Source organism: Musca vetustissima, unplaced genomic scaffold, assembly GCF_032173495.1.
Source record: "Musca vetustissima isolate MV318-11 ecotype Yass unplaced genomic scaffold, APGP_CSIRO_Mvet_v1 utg21938, whole genome shotgun sequence".
In the NCBI taxonomy this organism is placed as follows: Eukaryota; Metazoa; Arthropoda; class Insecta; order Diptera; family Muscidae; genus Musca; species Musca vetustissima.
In genome coordinates, this window is record NW_026876984.1 from 18,426 (window position 1) to 33,791 (window position 15,366).

The 15,366-nt window shown below is 35.8% G+C and overlaps 1 protein-coding gene and 1 long non-coding RNA gene across 2 annotated transcripts; both read left to right on the plus strand.

The window, feature by feature from the left end:
- The first annotated feature begins 259 nt into the window (after positions 1-259).
- On the plus strand, positions 260-4,484 carry LOC133321515 (uncharacterized). Its single transcript, XM_061530599.1, has 2 exons — positions 260-2,754; positions 2,788-4,484. Exons 1-2 carry the CDS (start codon positions 289-291, stop codon positions 4,477-4,479), a joined length of 4,158 nt encoding a protein of 1,385 aa, XP_061386583.1. The 5' UTR covers positions 260-288; the 3' UTR covers positions 4,480-4,484.
- A 3,676-nt stretch (positions 4,485-8,160) lies between these two features.
- Positions 8,161-15,301, plus strand: LOC133321507 (uncharacterized). The gene is made up of 2 exons (XR_009754015.1): positions 8,161-8,243; positions 15,228-15,301. It is a non-coding gene; the product is annotated as an uncharacterized LOC133321507 (long non-coding RNA).
- Positions 15,302-15,366: the final 65 nt, after the last annotated feature.

Sequence of the window (15,366 nt, forward strand, 5' to 3'; positions counted from 1 at the left end):
TTTTTACTGTAAAAACTTCCTCAGCATTTAGAAAAAATACTAGAATATATTCCCATTCAACCTAACCTTAAATTTGTTTAATATTTTCCCTTTTTCTCTCTCTCTTTCTCCAACAGTTTCCCCATTTTTAAATGTCTCGCCTTTTGGCCGTCGTGGGACACCAGCCGAATATTCAATGCATGTCTACGTAAACACTCGCCACAACAACAACAACACCACCAACAAAATTTTTTCTTCATTAGCTCTTTCCCCTCTATCTCCCACAATTGACTTTGCAACTCTCGAAAAATGTCAGAACCACTTAGTAATGATGTCAGCACCGAATCCTTGTGTACAGTTATAGAGACCAGCAGTAACGAATATCTATCAAATAAATTCTCTAAAGATCCCATTAAATGCGTTTCACTAGAATCCCTCGATACCAATCGGATATCACCAACAACAAATAATCTCAAATCAAATGGTTGTCTGCGTAATTCCTTGGACGAAAGCTGTGATACGGACACTACTGAAAAGTCCATAAATTACGCCACAACCGAAGAAGAAGGCGAAGTGGTCGAGAAGAAACCGAAAACAAAATTAAAAAAATCCGTATCCTTTGATCCGAATGATGAGAAAATCAAGAAATTTATTGCCGGTGAACCGATAGTTGATCAACAGAATCCTTTCAAAACAAATGGTTATTTAAATACCACGAATGGTGGTAGTGCCAAGCGGAAAGATAAGAAAACCCCTCCACCAGTACCAGCGAAACGCTCAACACTAAGTGTCCGAAAGACGGTGACCCAACAGTTGCGCGAACGTGAACGCGAAAAGGAAAAAGAACGAGAGAGGCAAAAGAACGAAGCCAACAATCGGAAAAGTAACGGTATCATCAAATCACCCTCCGATGAATTTGTTACCACAGAAGAGGTCCTAAAACAATCGAAATACGTTAAAACCTACATTAAAAATCCGGATCCATATTTTGTATACGATCCCACAGTATTAGCTCGTTTAAAATTTGAAGAATTACGAGATATAGCATTAAAAAAGCCACCAAAGAGGACAATAACACAAGGGGCGGCGGCGCCACAGCCCCAACCGCGGGAACGGCTTAAGGAATTGAAAAATCGCCAAAATGAAAATAGGCCCACAAAAACGCCAATAACATTTAAAAAGTGCTCGAAACCGAATTATCCGGATTTATCCGATCTGAAAATAAAAACTGGCACCGATCTAGAAGACAGTCTCTATAATCCGTTGGAGGTTACAAAAAACGCCAAGAAGTTTGATGAACGTGTCAAGAAACTGCATATATCCTCAGATGATGATCTAGACGAAATTGAGGAGCCATTAACAAAAAGTGAATCCAGTGATGATAACAATATGAGCGGAACCCAGCAGGAAACCGATAAAATGCAACAAACTAATGATAATAATAATTGTGGCGGAGAACCTTGCAGTAGCCGAGAACCTTCTCCACCACCCACAGGCACCTTTACCAATACCATTAAATCGAAAGAATTCCAAGAATATCTTGAAAAGAAAGGTCTCACTTTAATACCCAAAAAGATACCGAATGGCGCCCAACCGATGTATGGCAGTAAATCCCAACCAAATATGTCTGCCATAAAACAAATAAGCTTTAAGGCCGAACCTGAACGCATACAATTCAATAGCAATGGCTCGGATAGTGTAGATGCAGCTTCGCGTAATAATAAACCTTCAGTATTTCAGAGGCTTTTGGCTAATAGTATTTTTGCTTCACGTCGCAAGACAACACCCAAAGAACCGGTTCCTATAATTAAACCCTTATACGATGGCAACAATGAAAATGGTTCCTTGAAACCCATTAAACGGGTTGTGCTCGAACGTCAAAGTTTCCATGGCAGGCCAAAGGCTGGCAATCTCCTAAGTCCCGCCGAGGCCTTGGAGTTGAAACAACAACTGGAGAGGTCACGCAAAAGTTATGCCAGTGGTGATGACATCTCTCTATCGATCTCAAGTGCTTTGACAAATGCCGAACAGAAAGGCAATGAGAATCTCACAAACACCATAATCAAATCCAATACCATAGGTACCCCGGGATTGAGAAGAAAGGAATTGCAAGGCAAGTCCATAACCAAACCACCTAGAAGAACTTTGTCGCGTGAGAGAATTACAAAATATGAACCGCCCAAAATGGTACTCAGTGAAAGGCCAATAAATGTCAACAACAATCTTTACACCTTGGCGAGGGAAACTGCAGCCCCTGCCAACCGGGAAAAGAGTGATACGAATTTTAGACGAACCCTGGATCGTCAAAGTATGATACCAAAACGTACAACTCAACAACAGGATAAGCAACAAGTTTTTGGTCGATCTTCATCAATGGATCGTAATGAAATTTTGAAGAGAAATGCAAATCGTGGCGCCCAACAGCCGAATGCACAACATCAAAGGTCAAACAGTGTGACGGGGGAGGCTTTATTGGCACCCATCACCACAAGGACGGGAGATAATGTACAAGAGACCACATTCCCGGTAAATGATGGACCACCCATTACCTCAACGCCCATACGAGGTGGTGGCGGAGAGGGTGCAAACATTAATACGAAAAATATTTCACCAATTTCCTCAATACCCAAGAAAGCATCCCAATTGGGTGTCTATGTGGATCAGCAGGAGTGGGAACGTTTAAGAGCTATTAAAGAACAAACAGATCGTGAATTATATTATCGGGTTATGCAGCAGCAACAGAAAATACAACAACAACAACAGCAACAAGATCAGCAGCAGCAACAACAACAAAATATGAAGTCTAAGGATCAACAAAATATGGCTTCACCTTCCCAAAATTCCGGAAAATCTTCACAAAATTTGGAAAACATATATGAACACTTGCCCGGTGGTAGTCAAGTGCGTCTGACCTCGGGCCCCGATGGACAGTTTGTACGAGGATCACCACAACGCAATACTTTTTCTGGGGTAATACGCACCAATGCCAATCGCCAGGTGAAAATTATTGATGGTAAACCTGTTGTCGCCCCTGAGCCCATGGCAGCCAATAAAACCAATCAGCAGAATTCCATGCCTCGTTGTCAAAGTGTTTTGGGTAATGTTACCGGCAGGGGATATGAAAGTGAAACTCCCGAAACCCCAGTAGTGCTACGACGCAAAGGTGAAGGTAATCAATCAAACCAGACCACAACCAGACGTATTGGTGGCCTATTGACACGGGAAGAAATTCTTCAAAAAATTAAAGAATTTTGTCGCAAGTCTTTGAATAAAACGCCAACCAATCCCCAGCCAGCCCCATTACAGGCTATATATGAGAAACAGCCAACAGCTACAGATTTGTCACCGGTTTCATATGTCTCCGTGGAGACACATCAAAGACCTGGGTCACGTATGTACGCAGCTCCCCAGGTGCCACAACGTATGCACAGCCTACCAGCCCCGGCACCGGGACATTTTGTGCCCATTGCCCAGGAAATAGTTACCGATCCCAATACCAATTCTCCCATTTATGCCCATGTTGTGAAGCGAGGCAGCCTTCAATCCAATCAATCGGAGCTATATGAAATACCACATCGCACAGCTATAGTGGCACCACCAACCCAATATATTATACGACGTGAACCAGCTGAGCTGAAGCCTGTCTATATACGTCCAGCTGGAACTTTACAAAGACCTGAAAGTGCCTTTTCTCCAGCGCCCACACAATACATCCTCGTCGATGGTGATAAATTGCAGCCAGCACAAATTATTACAGCCTATCCGCCGGCCACAGAGCTATATGCCCAACCCCAATATATACGACCCCATCAGCTACAAAGTATGCCCGGTGCAGCAAGTTATGGCTACATAACAGTTCGAGAACCCCTCAATATACAACCGCAAATAATACGACCCCGTTTGCACGACGGACGTAGTACTCCATTGATACTTGATCGCTCAAGTCAACAAGTGAGTCAAATCTATTGGACACCGCAACATCAACGGCTGCAACAGCAGGCGGGACTATTAACGGATCAGATTAGTCCACGTTACGCTCTAAAGCAGTCATCGGCAGTGATGATGACAACAGCAGGTGGTCCATTGCAACAACAACAGTTTCAAAATCGTGCTACAACACCCCTAATAATGCAGCAGCACCAGCAGCAACCATCTCAACTTTCACCCCATTTACAAAACATTCCATCACAACAACAACATCAGCAGCAACGGCAATATTCTGCATCGCCTCTAATTAGGGAGTCCACTCCCAGCCAGCAAAGTATGCACCACAAGCCGCAACAGCCACAAATTCAAGAATTAACCAATTCCCTGACAAATGCCCGACAAAGTCCAGCATTCGATTGGGAGAGCGGTTCGGAGGCCGGTGAGGTTCAGCGTATTATGGAAAAGCAACAACAACACGATCAACAGAAAAACGGTGAGTTAAAACGTGCAACTCTGTTAAGGAATTTCAGGCTGAAAATGGCACAGCTACTTATGGGCAAATCTAGAAAATAATAGTAATCTCTGCAATAACTACTACTCCCAATATATATTTTTCTTTTATTAATTAGCAAAACTAATGATGTTTTTTGGGAATAAAAATTCGAAAAACAATAACAACAAGTGCTATGCTTAGTTTCTTTAAGTAAAACTTAAAACTAAAAATCTGGGAAATTACTAACACGAATAATTGTTTAAGGCATGTTGTATTTTATTTTAAGTATTTAATCATTTAATTTTAGCTTTTGATAAACAAAATAATATCAAATTAACTAAAACAGCAACAACAAAATGTAGAGATGTTGTTACTTAACCCCAATAAACACGGAAAACAATTTTACATATTGTTTTGATTGGTAAATAAAGTTGGTAAAATAATAAAAATATGGTGTTTTTTCTTCTTCTTCTTTTTTTTTTTCTTTGTTGAATTTCAACTACCATTTTCAAATTTAACGGTTTTGTTTGGGTTAAAGTGGTTTGGTTGGATTGTAAATAGAAATACAACACTGTTAGTGGGACCAATAACAGATAAATTTGCATATCTGTTAGATAAATAGATGAGTGTTAGCCAGTATTGCCAGATTGAAAAAAATTATTGTGTCATACAGTGGCATTGCCAAATGTACATAATTTGTTTAGATAAGTCAGTGTTGCCTACTGACATTTGTAAAAATAGAAATTAGCTCATGTAGCCGCACAGTAGTGCAAATGTTAATGACCCACATTTCATCCATCGAATTTTGACATTTTTAAGAAATGAAACAATTGAGTCAAAAGTGAAAGAATAAAAACCTTTGTTCTCAAATTCTTGAGAAAAATAAGGTATTATATGTTAAATAAACTTTCAGGTGCAAAAAACAACTAATATATATTTTTTTGCTTTTTTTGTGGATTTGTGTGAATTTATATAGTTCTAATATCTACATATTGGCACTTCCGGGGTCAGCGGTATAAAAGGTCTCCGTTTTTTTTAGATAGAAGCCTCAAAAGTGCGGCCACTCGGGCGTCTTCGAATAATCACGAGTTTAAACATCATTGCTAATAATGGGAAAACTATCCTGTTTCTCTAAGACGATCGAAAGGTTTCTTTCGATTTTATTCCAACGAAATTTTAATCGAAAGAACACGTAAAACTGGACAATTTGTCTATAAATTAAATTTCGCAATAACGAAATGGGCTCTCATTACTTTTCTTACACTAAGGGCTCTCAATTTCACACTGATGTCTCTAATAGCCAACAGTTAAGCCGACCAGATTTTGAAATTTAAAATAGATGACAAAAAGAAAAAAATACATGTTCAATAAAAATAATATATAGTATGTGTATAATAGCCTAGACAGACGACAGCCTTAATTTGCATTAACAGTCTTAATTCAAATCAACTTGTACATTATCCTCATTTTTATGTGTCGTAAATGCACAAAATCAAACTGAATTTATACTGAATTAAACAATTCCAATATGGCAATGCTGTAGAAAATAAATTATTTGTTGTCAAATTTGTTTACGTTTATGAAAAAAATATTAGAAATAAGGGCAAATTTCAACATTTTTTCCAGTCGGGAGCTGTTTTACTACCATTTTAGCTGTTATTCTTCCGTTCTGTCATGTATCTATTTCATAAAGATGTAATCCCAAAAAATATTGGAAACAATTGTGAAAAATTTCATCCTACACACAGACAAACAATATTTTTGAAACAAAAAACTGGTTCATAAATGCAGAAACTCTCGTCTGTCAGGGGTAAATATTAATTCAAATTAGGAACTTTTTAATGCAAATTAAGGCTGTCGTCTGTCTATGGTATAAAACGTACAATTAGATGTACTTATAAATATATAAAAATGAGTTCAAAAGTCGTTAAGTACGACCGGGCCAAATTTTTGGTCCGATAAGAATAATCTTTGGATCTCTATATAAGAAACATAGCAATGAAGTAGACCTATGTCGACTATGTTTTCCAAGGATATTTTGCATTTAAAAAAATTAAAGGTGTGTTGTAGCAGCTCGTGAGCGGAACTGGTATGGCTTCATCCAAAAAAAACAATATTAATTTTTTAAATCCTTATTTAGGAAATGCTTCCAGCTTATGATCTGAGTCCATCAACTTGGGCAAGCATGGTTAATGATCTTAAGCCTTCAGCGTTCGCTAAACGAATTAGAGTCGGGGAGTCCGGACTCGGAGTGTAGCGATTTTATTTATATAAATAACATTTATAGTAAATAACATTTGAATAAAAATAGAGTTGATCCGCTTCAGTGTTAATTTATATTGGGGCCCCTAGAAACATAGAACCAACAAACCAGAAACCCGGAAATTTTCAAAATATATTTTATATTTTTTAACCAATTAGAACTAAAAAAGAGGACTGTAATTTGCCATTCAAGTTCGTAAAGGATGAAAATCATATTTGTTAACAAATTAATATAGTTTTATTTTTTCTCAATGTCTTGCAATTTTACCTTGTTTTCCAAATTCTTGGTCGATAAAGACTTCTTCACAGAAACCTGTGATTGCAGCCCAATGAAGATACCACCACATTTTCACTTGTTGGAAGTTCGAAATATTTTAAATATACATCATATGGGTACTTATTATTATTTTTTATTTTTGTCCTTTTTTAGGGATATTCTTCCCAAAAGCTATTCTTAATAAATTTTGAAATATCGCTTAGAAAAAATGAAGGAAACTAATAAAGATTAGTGGCAAGATTGGAAAATTCACAACACGAAATTACAGCTATTTCGACAGAAAACCTTGCCCCACATTCCCAAAATACAGAATTTTGGTGGCTGACGATTACAGATTATCTACCCAATTATAGCCCAAAACACCAAACAACAACAAATCAGGTTGAAAAACGTATCCAATATTCCCAAAGTACCGAATGTGAGAACCAATCAACCAGAGCTACCCCGCAAATTTGGTCAATATTTATTAATTTTTAATATCAATTTAAAGCCAATTCTGTTGCAAAACGTGTCGAACAGCTTTTAAGAAAAGCTTTGCTTGCTATACATTGAGAATCCAAAATGCCAAATTTCAGTCGTGATTTTTCAGTATACCGACTAAATCAACATAGAATTTTATTGTGATTGGGTTTCGGATGAATATTTCGAGGGGCTGCAAACGCAATGACAAATTTAATATATGTATACTCCCCCTTCTGGTGGATGGTATAAAAACAACAAATTTGGATAAGGTCCGACTATTTTGAATAAAAACAAACTACAAATGGTACCACAAATAAACCGCCAACTCTACTGAATTTTCTATTTTTCTCCCTCCATTAATTCTGGTTTTACAATTTCTATTCTTATATTTTTAATGTTATGTATGGACTTCACTTCAAAATCATTATAAAATGCAAAATTACCGAAACCACAATGTCCGTTGGATTATACCTAAACATTTTCTACACACTGTAGTTGAGATGAGAGAGATAACACTCATCTTTATATCTCTCACACAAAATACAATTTATCTAACAATACTGTTTTGATGTTGGCAATACCTCAAAGTAGAAGAAAAACAAAATAGCACATAAAGAAATGCAAAAATAAGAAAGAATTACAACAAAAGGCAAATAACAAATTATTTTCAGTTCGTTGTCGTGCGCTACTCGCAATTGTTTGCACAAAACTGATTTGACGTAGTTTTCAAAGAAAAACCAAAGCAAGAGGTTCAATTGGAAATTAAATGACGGCAAATTGTAACGAATTCGCATAACAAAATAAAACAACCATCAAGAAAAATTAAAAAAAAAGAATAAAAAAGTAAAAATTACTAAGTGTATATAGTATAGACAAGTTTGTGTTTGTTTGGTTTTGTTTTTTGCGCAACAAAAAATATACAAGCCGTGAACGACGATGTTGGGATGGTGTGATGTTGAAAAAACAAGCAACAAATGAAATAATAATGGAAAGACCTTCTCTTGTAATTTATTCCTGAATTTGAGGCAAAGAAACAAATTAATTAACAGTGAATAAAAGAAACGAAACAGAGGCAATTAAATCGCAAAACCCAATTGAATACAAATACATTTCTAAACTGTTCCAGTTGCAGTCGTTAATTTTTGGTATTAGTGCATCTGAAATACAAGTCATTAACTTGCATCCTCTATAAATAGTTCGATACTTTTTTGCGTAAGTTTATTGCATTGTTTTGTGTGTGTGTTTTTTTTGTTATTGCTTTTATTAATGTTTACTATTTCTAGATTTTGTCAAACATCTATTTTCGTATTGGCATTATGACAATTTATTAATGGGGGGATACTACAACTCATCAACGCCTTCAGCTTTTCTTTTAGAATGCCCTGTAAATAAGAACAGAGGTTACCCTACCATGATTTGTAAATATTATTCTTCATGGCCTTAGCTACTCATATCCATTGCATTATGGTGGTCATCAATCGATATTCGGTTCATGGTTAACTTACAATTTATTAAGCTAGAACTGGGGCTGGCCTGCTGGCTTGCCTTGAATACGTCACACACAAAAAAGTTGAAGGATTTCTGTATTTGAATTTCGACAGCACTATTTGTTTTGTGGAAACAATCATTTATTGGTCATATGATAGGTGGAATATTTTACGACCATTCGGATGTTAGATATCAGAAGGAGGATTGATATTCACCTATAAGAATTTATATAGAAAATGAAGTAAAAATTTAAACCAGTAAGGAAAATTCAAAAGTCGTACGTTATAGACTATATGATACCCTTCACCACTTTGGGTACATTCAAGAGATGCTCATATGTACAATATCCTTTAGATAGAATAGCCATAGCATCTTCGGAGGACGGACTATATATGGAAGCTATATCTAAATCTGAACTAATTTCAACAAATTTTCAAGGACGTCAAAATGTAAAAATACGATATGACAAATTTTGTCTTAATCGGACAAACTTTGGCAGTACGGTGTTCCATTTACATAAAATCAGGCGAAAATATATATCTAAATATGTACCGATAAAAAAAACTTTGCTTTCATCAATCAGGACCTAATTCAGTCTCTATACAAAATTTTGTCTCAATCGGACAAATATTGACAGTATGGTGATCCACTTACATAAAACCGATTCCAACAAAACTTCGCATACGTCAATCAGGAATTAATTCAGTACTGGGATTTTGGCAAAAATTATCAAACTGAGTGTTGTTATGCATAATGTACTACATTTTATGGACTAATGCTTCATTACACATTTTGATATTGAAATAAATAAAAATAATCAACTTTTTTGATTGCCCTCCATATAACGCGATATTTTGACACACGTTTCAAACAAATTAGCTCCAATTTCGGATATTAGATTGATTACAAAATCTCCTGGATAGTCCACATTTAGTGGCTACCCCCATTACTATGTTTTCTGGGGAATTGAAGGGTTAAACCACATTTTCCAACCGATGTGCCTGTAATTTGGTATAAAGGGTTTTTTTAAGGCTGGTACATATCAATATGTCCATGTTTTGACATAGCATCTATATTGGGGTAGAAGCCTCCTTGTCAAAATTTTAATTATTTTATAGAAATTTTCCCATTGCAGTGGCTATAATTTGGCTTCCGGGGTATTGGTGAGTAAACCACACAAATGACCCCTTTAATTTTCTAACCAATATTTTCAAAACTGAGTGTCTGTAATTTGGACAATTATTTGTTATTTTTTAATTTCTTTCCCATTTGGTGGTCAATCACCCTACCAAAAATTATCAATATTGAATAGACAATATATAACGATACCTCCCAAATTCCTATATTTTGGGGGAGTTTGGCACTTTTTCAACCAAATTGGCGTTAGTATTTTATATTCTCACTGGGAACAAAATCATTTTACCAGACACCCAGATAACACACGTTGTGGATGTGGAGGCTTTTCAAAAAGTCTCAAATGCCAATATTTGTTGCCACTGAAGAAAATTAGTTTCTTTTTGTCAAAATTATTTTCTATGGAATTCCGACTAATGTTTAATGTCTTTATCCTTGTTCATACGAGAGCTATACGCTCCCAGAGAAACGTGTCAACATTTTGAACCGATTGGATTATTAGTTTTAGAGCTATAGTGCCCGCCATTCGTAAAAACACTGCTTCGAGAAAAATGAGTTTAAAGTTTGAGAATTACTCTTGCCTTCACTTGATACTGACACAATAAATCGGCTATATGTAGGGACATTCTTGAATTAGTGTAGTTTCGAAAAACTAAATTAAATTTTTTGACACCGAGAATGGAGGTCGGGTCCCCTTAAATGTACTAACTAACTGAACCTTTTCAAGCTTAAGTCCCAAGAATTTATGACGTTGGTAGAATAACGAATTAAAAAGAGAGGAATAGACAAATCTGATTATTCTTCAAGACTTTGGTCAGCCAAATTCTCAGTTGATCGAAATCGAAATCACATACGATATTTTGTGTACGTATTTTGAAACTGCATTTCTTTCTCAAGAGCATTCCATATTTAAATAAATAACCAGTGAGCGGAGCGGTATAGTCGAACGGGGCCGACCATACGATACCCTACACAACTACCACGGAACTCTAACTTTCTGCCGACGTTTATTCTGAGCGTGGGCAATATTTCGTGATTGTTGCATCCTCTTGCCCGATTAAAGAGCGACAGCACCTCTTCCTTACACTGACATATTTTCCGAATATTCCTAATATTGAGTACTTGTCCAGATTCCCTTCACCGTGGATTGTGTTGTGATGTTCGGATTATAATTGTGTCTCGAAAAAAAAAACATAAAAAATTAGGTTTTCGATCCACTTCATCCCAAAATTTTTATCTGATCATCACCAAAAATTATAGCCGATATCCCTGACCATACCTGGATCCTCATTGAACATTTCAAAGCGATCAGCGCTATATTTGGGTTACTAAATAATATCTCAGTACGTAAGCACCTGTAAATATTTAAGTGTAACTCCCACATCTGAGTACATACGACCATATAATTAGTATCAATTTAAAGGTCAACCACTACTCTTGGATATGCTATCAACTTATCGGGTCTTTGTTATTCAGGGGTAAATATATACGCTATAGAATACAATTTTTTTCATTTTTCGCGCAAAAGTCAGGGTCTATTTGACCCGCTAAATATTGGCCGATCTTTATCAAAACAAGCATGCTTATTCTATGGCCTGATCCCCTTCTCATGCAAAAGTTCGCGGTGTTTGGGTCATAATTGCGGCTTGTGGAGCGACTGGAAAACCCGACAAAAATAAAGTTTTTGGTCCATTTCATCCCCTAAATATTAACCGATCTTTTCCAAAAACAATAGGGGTATTCATTGGCCAGAACCCATCCTACATGCATTTGGTGAAGATTGATCCATAACTGTGGGCTGTATCGTGTTTACAATTTATAATGGACAGACGGACACACATGTCTAGATCGACTCAGCTAGTCTAGATATGACGATCGGTATACTTAAAGGTGGGTCTAGGACCAATATTTCGCGGCGTTACAAACTTTTGGGGCTACACAAAGCTATAATACCCTGACAACATAGTTGTGAAGGGTATAAAAATTTTTGATAATACTTAAAATAAACTCTCCTTTTCACAAAACAAGTCATTGACATTACACCTGCAAAAGAATCACCACTAAAGCCTTTTACTTTGCAAAAACAAATACAACAACAATTTAATTATTAATAACAACTTGTGAACTGTTATTAAATACAATTAAATTATATCTGGCTTGTTTGGAAACCAGTAAAAACTTTTGAAATTTATAACCAAAAATCAGAATAGATTTCTACTAATATAAGATTCTGTCTTTTTGTAAAATCGAGCCATAAATTACTATTCACTCTATCCGTAAATTTTCCCAATATGTTCGACACCCCTGCAATCTAAGGATTTAATTGTGAAATTCGCAATATATAATTTAAAACAGCATTCAAATGTCTTGCGATAATTCTTTATTGATAATTTTTTTTTTGAAAATATCTGACGTGTTAATGTTTTAAATGCGCCATACATAACATAAATAAGTACACGTATGTGTATGAAAATATTTCTTGTTGTTGTTATTTTGTTTTTGATGATGACAAAATTGCATCTTTGCAGATATTATTTCCCTGTCAAGCCAAATAGCAAAAGTACACGACTGACAAACGTAAACAACAAAAACATTTATTCCACTGACACATTCATACACACAAACCGCACATGGATAGGTGCGAATGTGCAGACACCGGGGATAAGTAAAAAGGTGATCGTCTAATAAAAGAGGTCATTTGGTATAAAATGTGATTATGAAGCAAAATAATGAGGCAAGTGAATTGTTTTTTTTTTCAAAATTGAGTTCTTTTGTTAATGTGGAACTATAAATGATGTTCGAGAGGGATAATTAATATGTTCATATTTTCAAGCTATCAATATATTAAATTCTTTAATGGATAATGTGATGTTTTGATTATAATTTCAAGAAATTGTACTAGTCATTATACCCTTCACCACACTGTGGTACAGGGTATTATGTATTTGTGCATATGTTCGTAACAGGCAAAAGGAATCGAGATAGACCCATTGTTCCTTTTGAAAATATGCATAGAATCACTTTCTGAGTCGATTTTCGCATGTCCGTCTGTCTGTACGTCCCTGTATTTTAGTGAACAATGTACAGGTCGCATTTATGATCTGATATGGATGAAATTTGGCATAGTTCACTTATATGGGCCAAGGACGAACCCTATTGGAAATCGGTTCAGATTTAGATATAGGCTCCCATACATAGTTTCGTCCGATTTTTCATAAATGATGCACCAAACTCCCAATATTTGACCGATTGGGACAAAATTTTGCACAGCGCAAAGTATAAGGTTCATACTTATGTATGATGGAATTGGTTTAGATTTAGATATATGTAGCTCTCATATGTAGTTTCATCCGATTTTATGTGAATGATGCACCACACCCCCAATATTTGTCCGATTGGGAAAACGTTTTGCACAGAGTACTGAATTAGGTCCAGATTGATGTCTGCGAAGTTTTGTTAAAATCGGTTCAGATATAGCTCCCATATATAGTTTCGTCAGATTTTTCTTAAATGATACACCATACTCCCAACATTTTTCCGATTGAGCAAATTTTACATAGCGAATTCAATTGAGGAAAAATGATGTGTTAAAGGGTTTGTTGAAATCGGTTCACATTTTGATATAGGTTATATATATATATTCGTTCGATTTTATGTAACTGGTGCACCGAAGGACCACTGTGTGCTCAATTTCCACGAAATTTGGCCGTGGGTATTAAATTCATTGATTTAAGAATGGTATGTGCGTGGGGTTTTTTTCAATTGGTTCAAATATCTATCTAGATAGCACTTTTAATTTCGCCCGGTTCCATCTCAGTGGTCCTCTAAAGATTCTATGTCTGTTCTATCTACAGGATATTGCAGATATTAACATCATTATAGTCGGCCGCGTACGACTTTTGAACTTTTCTTACTGGTTTTTCATTATATTCGAGATATGCTGTGACCTGGTTTATTGATACTAACCCTTTGTAGGCCATATGACTTTTTATTGACTATTCGAATTGGGCTTAGTTATAAGAATAAGCGCAATCGCATCTATTTAGAATGATTGTAAATAAAGACACATGTTTTGATCTTGACACCCATATACAGGTCCAGCAAAATGTTCGATATGTACCCAAAGTGGCGAAAGGTATCATATAGTCGGCTTCGTCCGACTTTTGAACTATCTTACTGGTTTTTCATTATATTCGTGATATGCTGTGACCTGGTTTATTGATACTAACCCTTTGTAGGCTATATGACTTTTTATTGACTATTCGGATTGTCTTTAGTTATACGAATATTTAGAATGATTGTAAATAAAGACACATCTTTTGACCTTGACACCCATATACAGGTCTAGCAAAATGTTCGATATACTAATTCAGAGTATATTGTTTTTGTTATCGTTTTTGTATTTTAACGGATAAGCGTCTCCACAATATAATTACTTTGTTTTGTCTATCAACCCCCTAACCACCCATCCAAATAAGAAGGCACGTCCCAGGAGAATATCAAAAATAATATTATCCATGGACAATTCAAAGTTATACCAAACTAACACACAATTCTGTTAAGTGTACCAGGGACGAAAGTAAATACAATTAAATAAAAATATTACACTTTGGCAACCCTAATGATTTTGTATACCACCTCCCACAAACAAAATCAACACAAAACATGAAATTGTATTTTTAAAATCAATCCACACGAACTGTTCATCGGGATCATCCACCGTACACAAGACAAACCATACACAACATTTATTATTTGCCGGCCCAGCACCAATAGCAGATAGGCAGATAGGTAAGCGCGTAAGCAACGTGCAGACCAGACCAGTTGTAGACAAAGAAAATAAGTGATCTCTTTCAATTTTCAAAATTAATAAATGCGCGTTGCTATTTTTTTGTGACAAATAAGAGGTACTGAAAACAAAGAAATAGTTTTGAAAATATTCACAAGATATAACAACAAGATCAAATACATACACTGTAATCGTCTCTGGGGCCAGTCAGTACTTATTTTGTCGGGTGCTCGTCACAGTTTTGTCAAAAACAAACGTTTTGCGTTATTGTTTACTACAACTGCAATTTGCTGATAAGATAAAAACTTACAGGGAGAAAGATAATTATTTACGTATATACAATTATTTATTGCTTGTTTTTTTTTTTACTTTGCTCAATAGTTTTAATTATTTTCTTTTTACTTGTTTTGTTTTAGATCTAAATTACATACATTTGGATTTGCATAAAACACATCAACTACAACAAATACAACAGAATGGATAAATCTGATAGACGGGAGCAGGAGACGGCCAATAAAAATAATAATAAAAATCCAAACAAAGATTTAACATCAT

What these genes read in the sequence shown, in the direction of transcription:
- LOC133321515 (XM_061530599.1), top strand. Translation starts at nt 289, where the DNA reads ATGTCAGAACCACTTAGTAATGATGTCAGCACCGAATCCTTGTGTACA. An exon ending in AACAACAGCAACAAGATCAG is followed by an intron (nt 2,755 to 2,787) that starts CAGCAGCAACAA and finishes ATGAAGTCTAAG; the next exon opens with GATCAACAAAATATGGCTTC.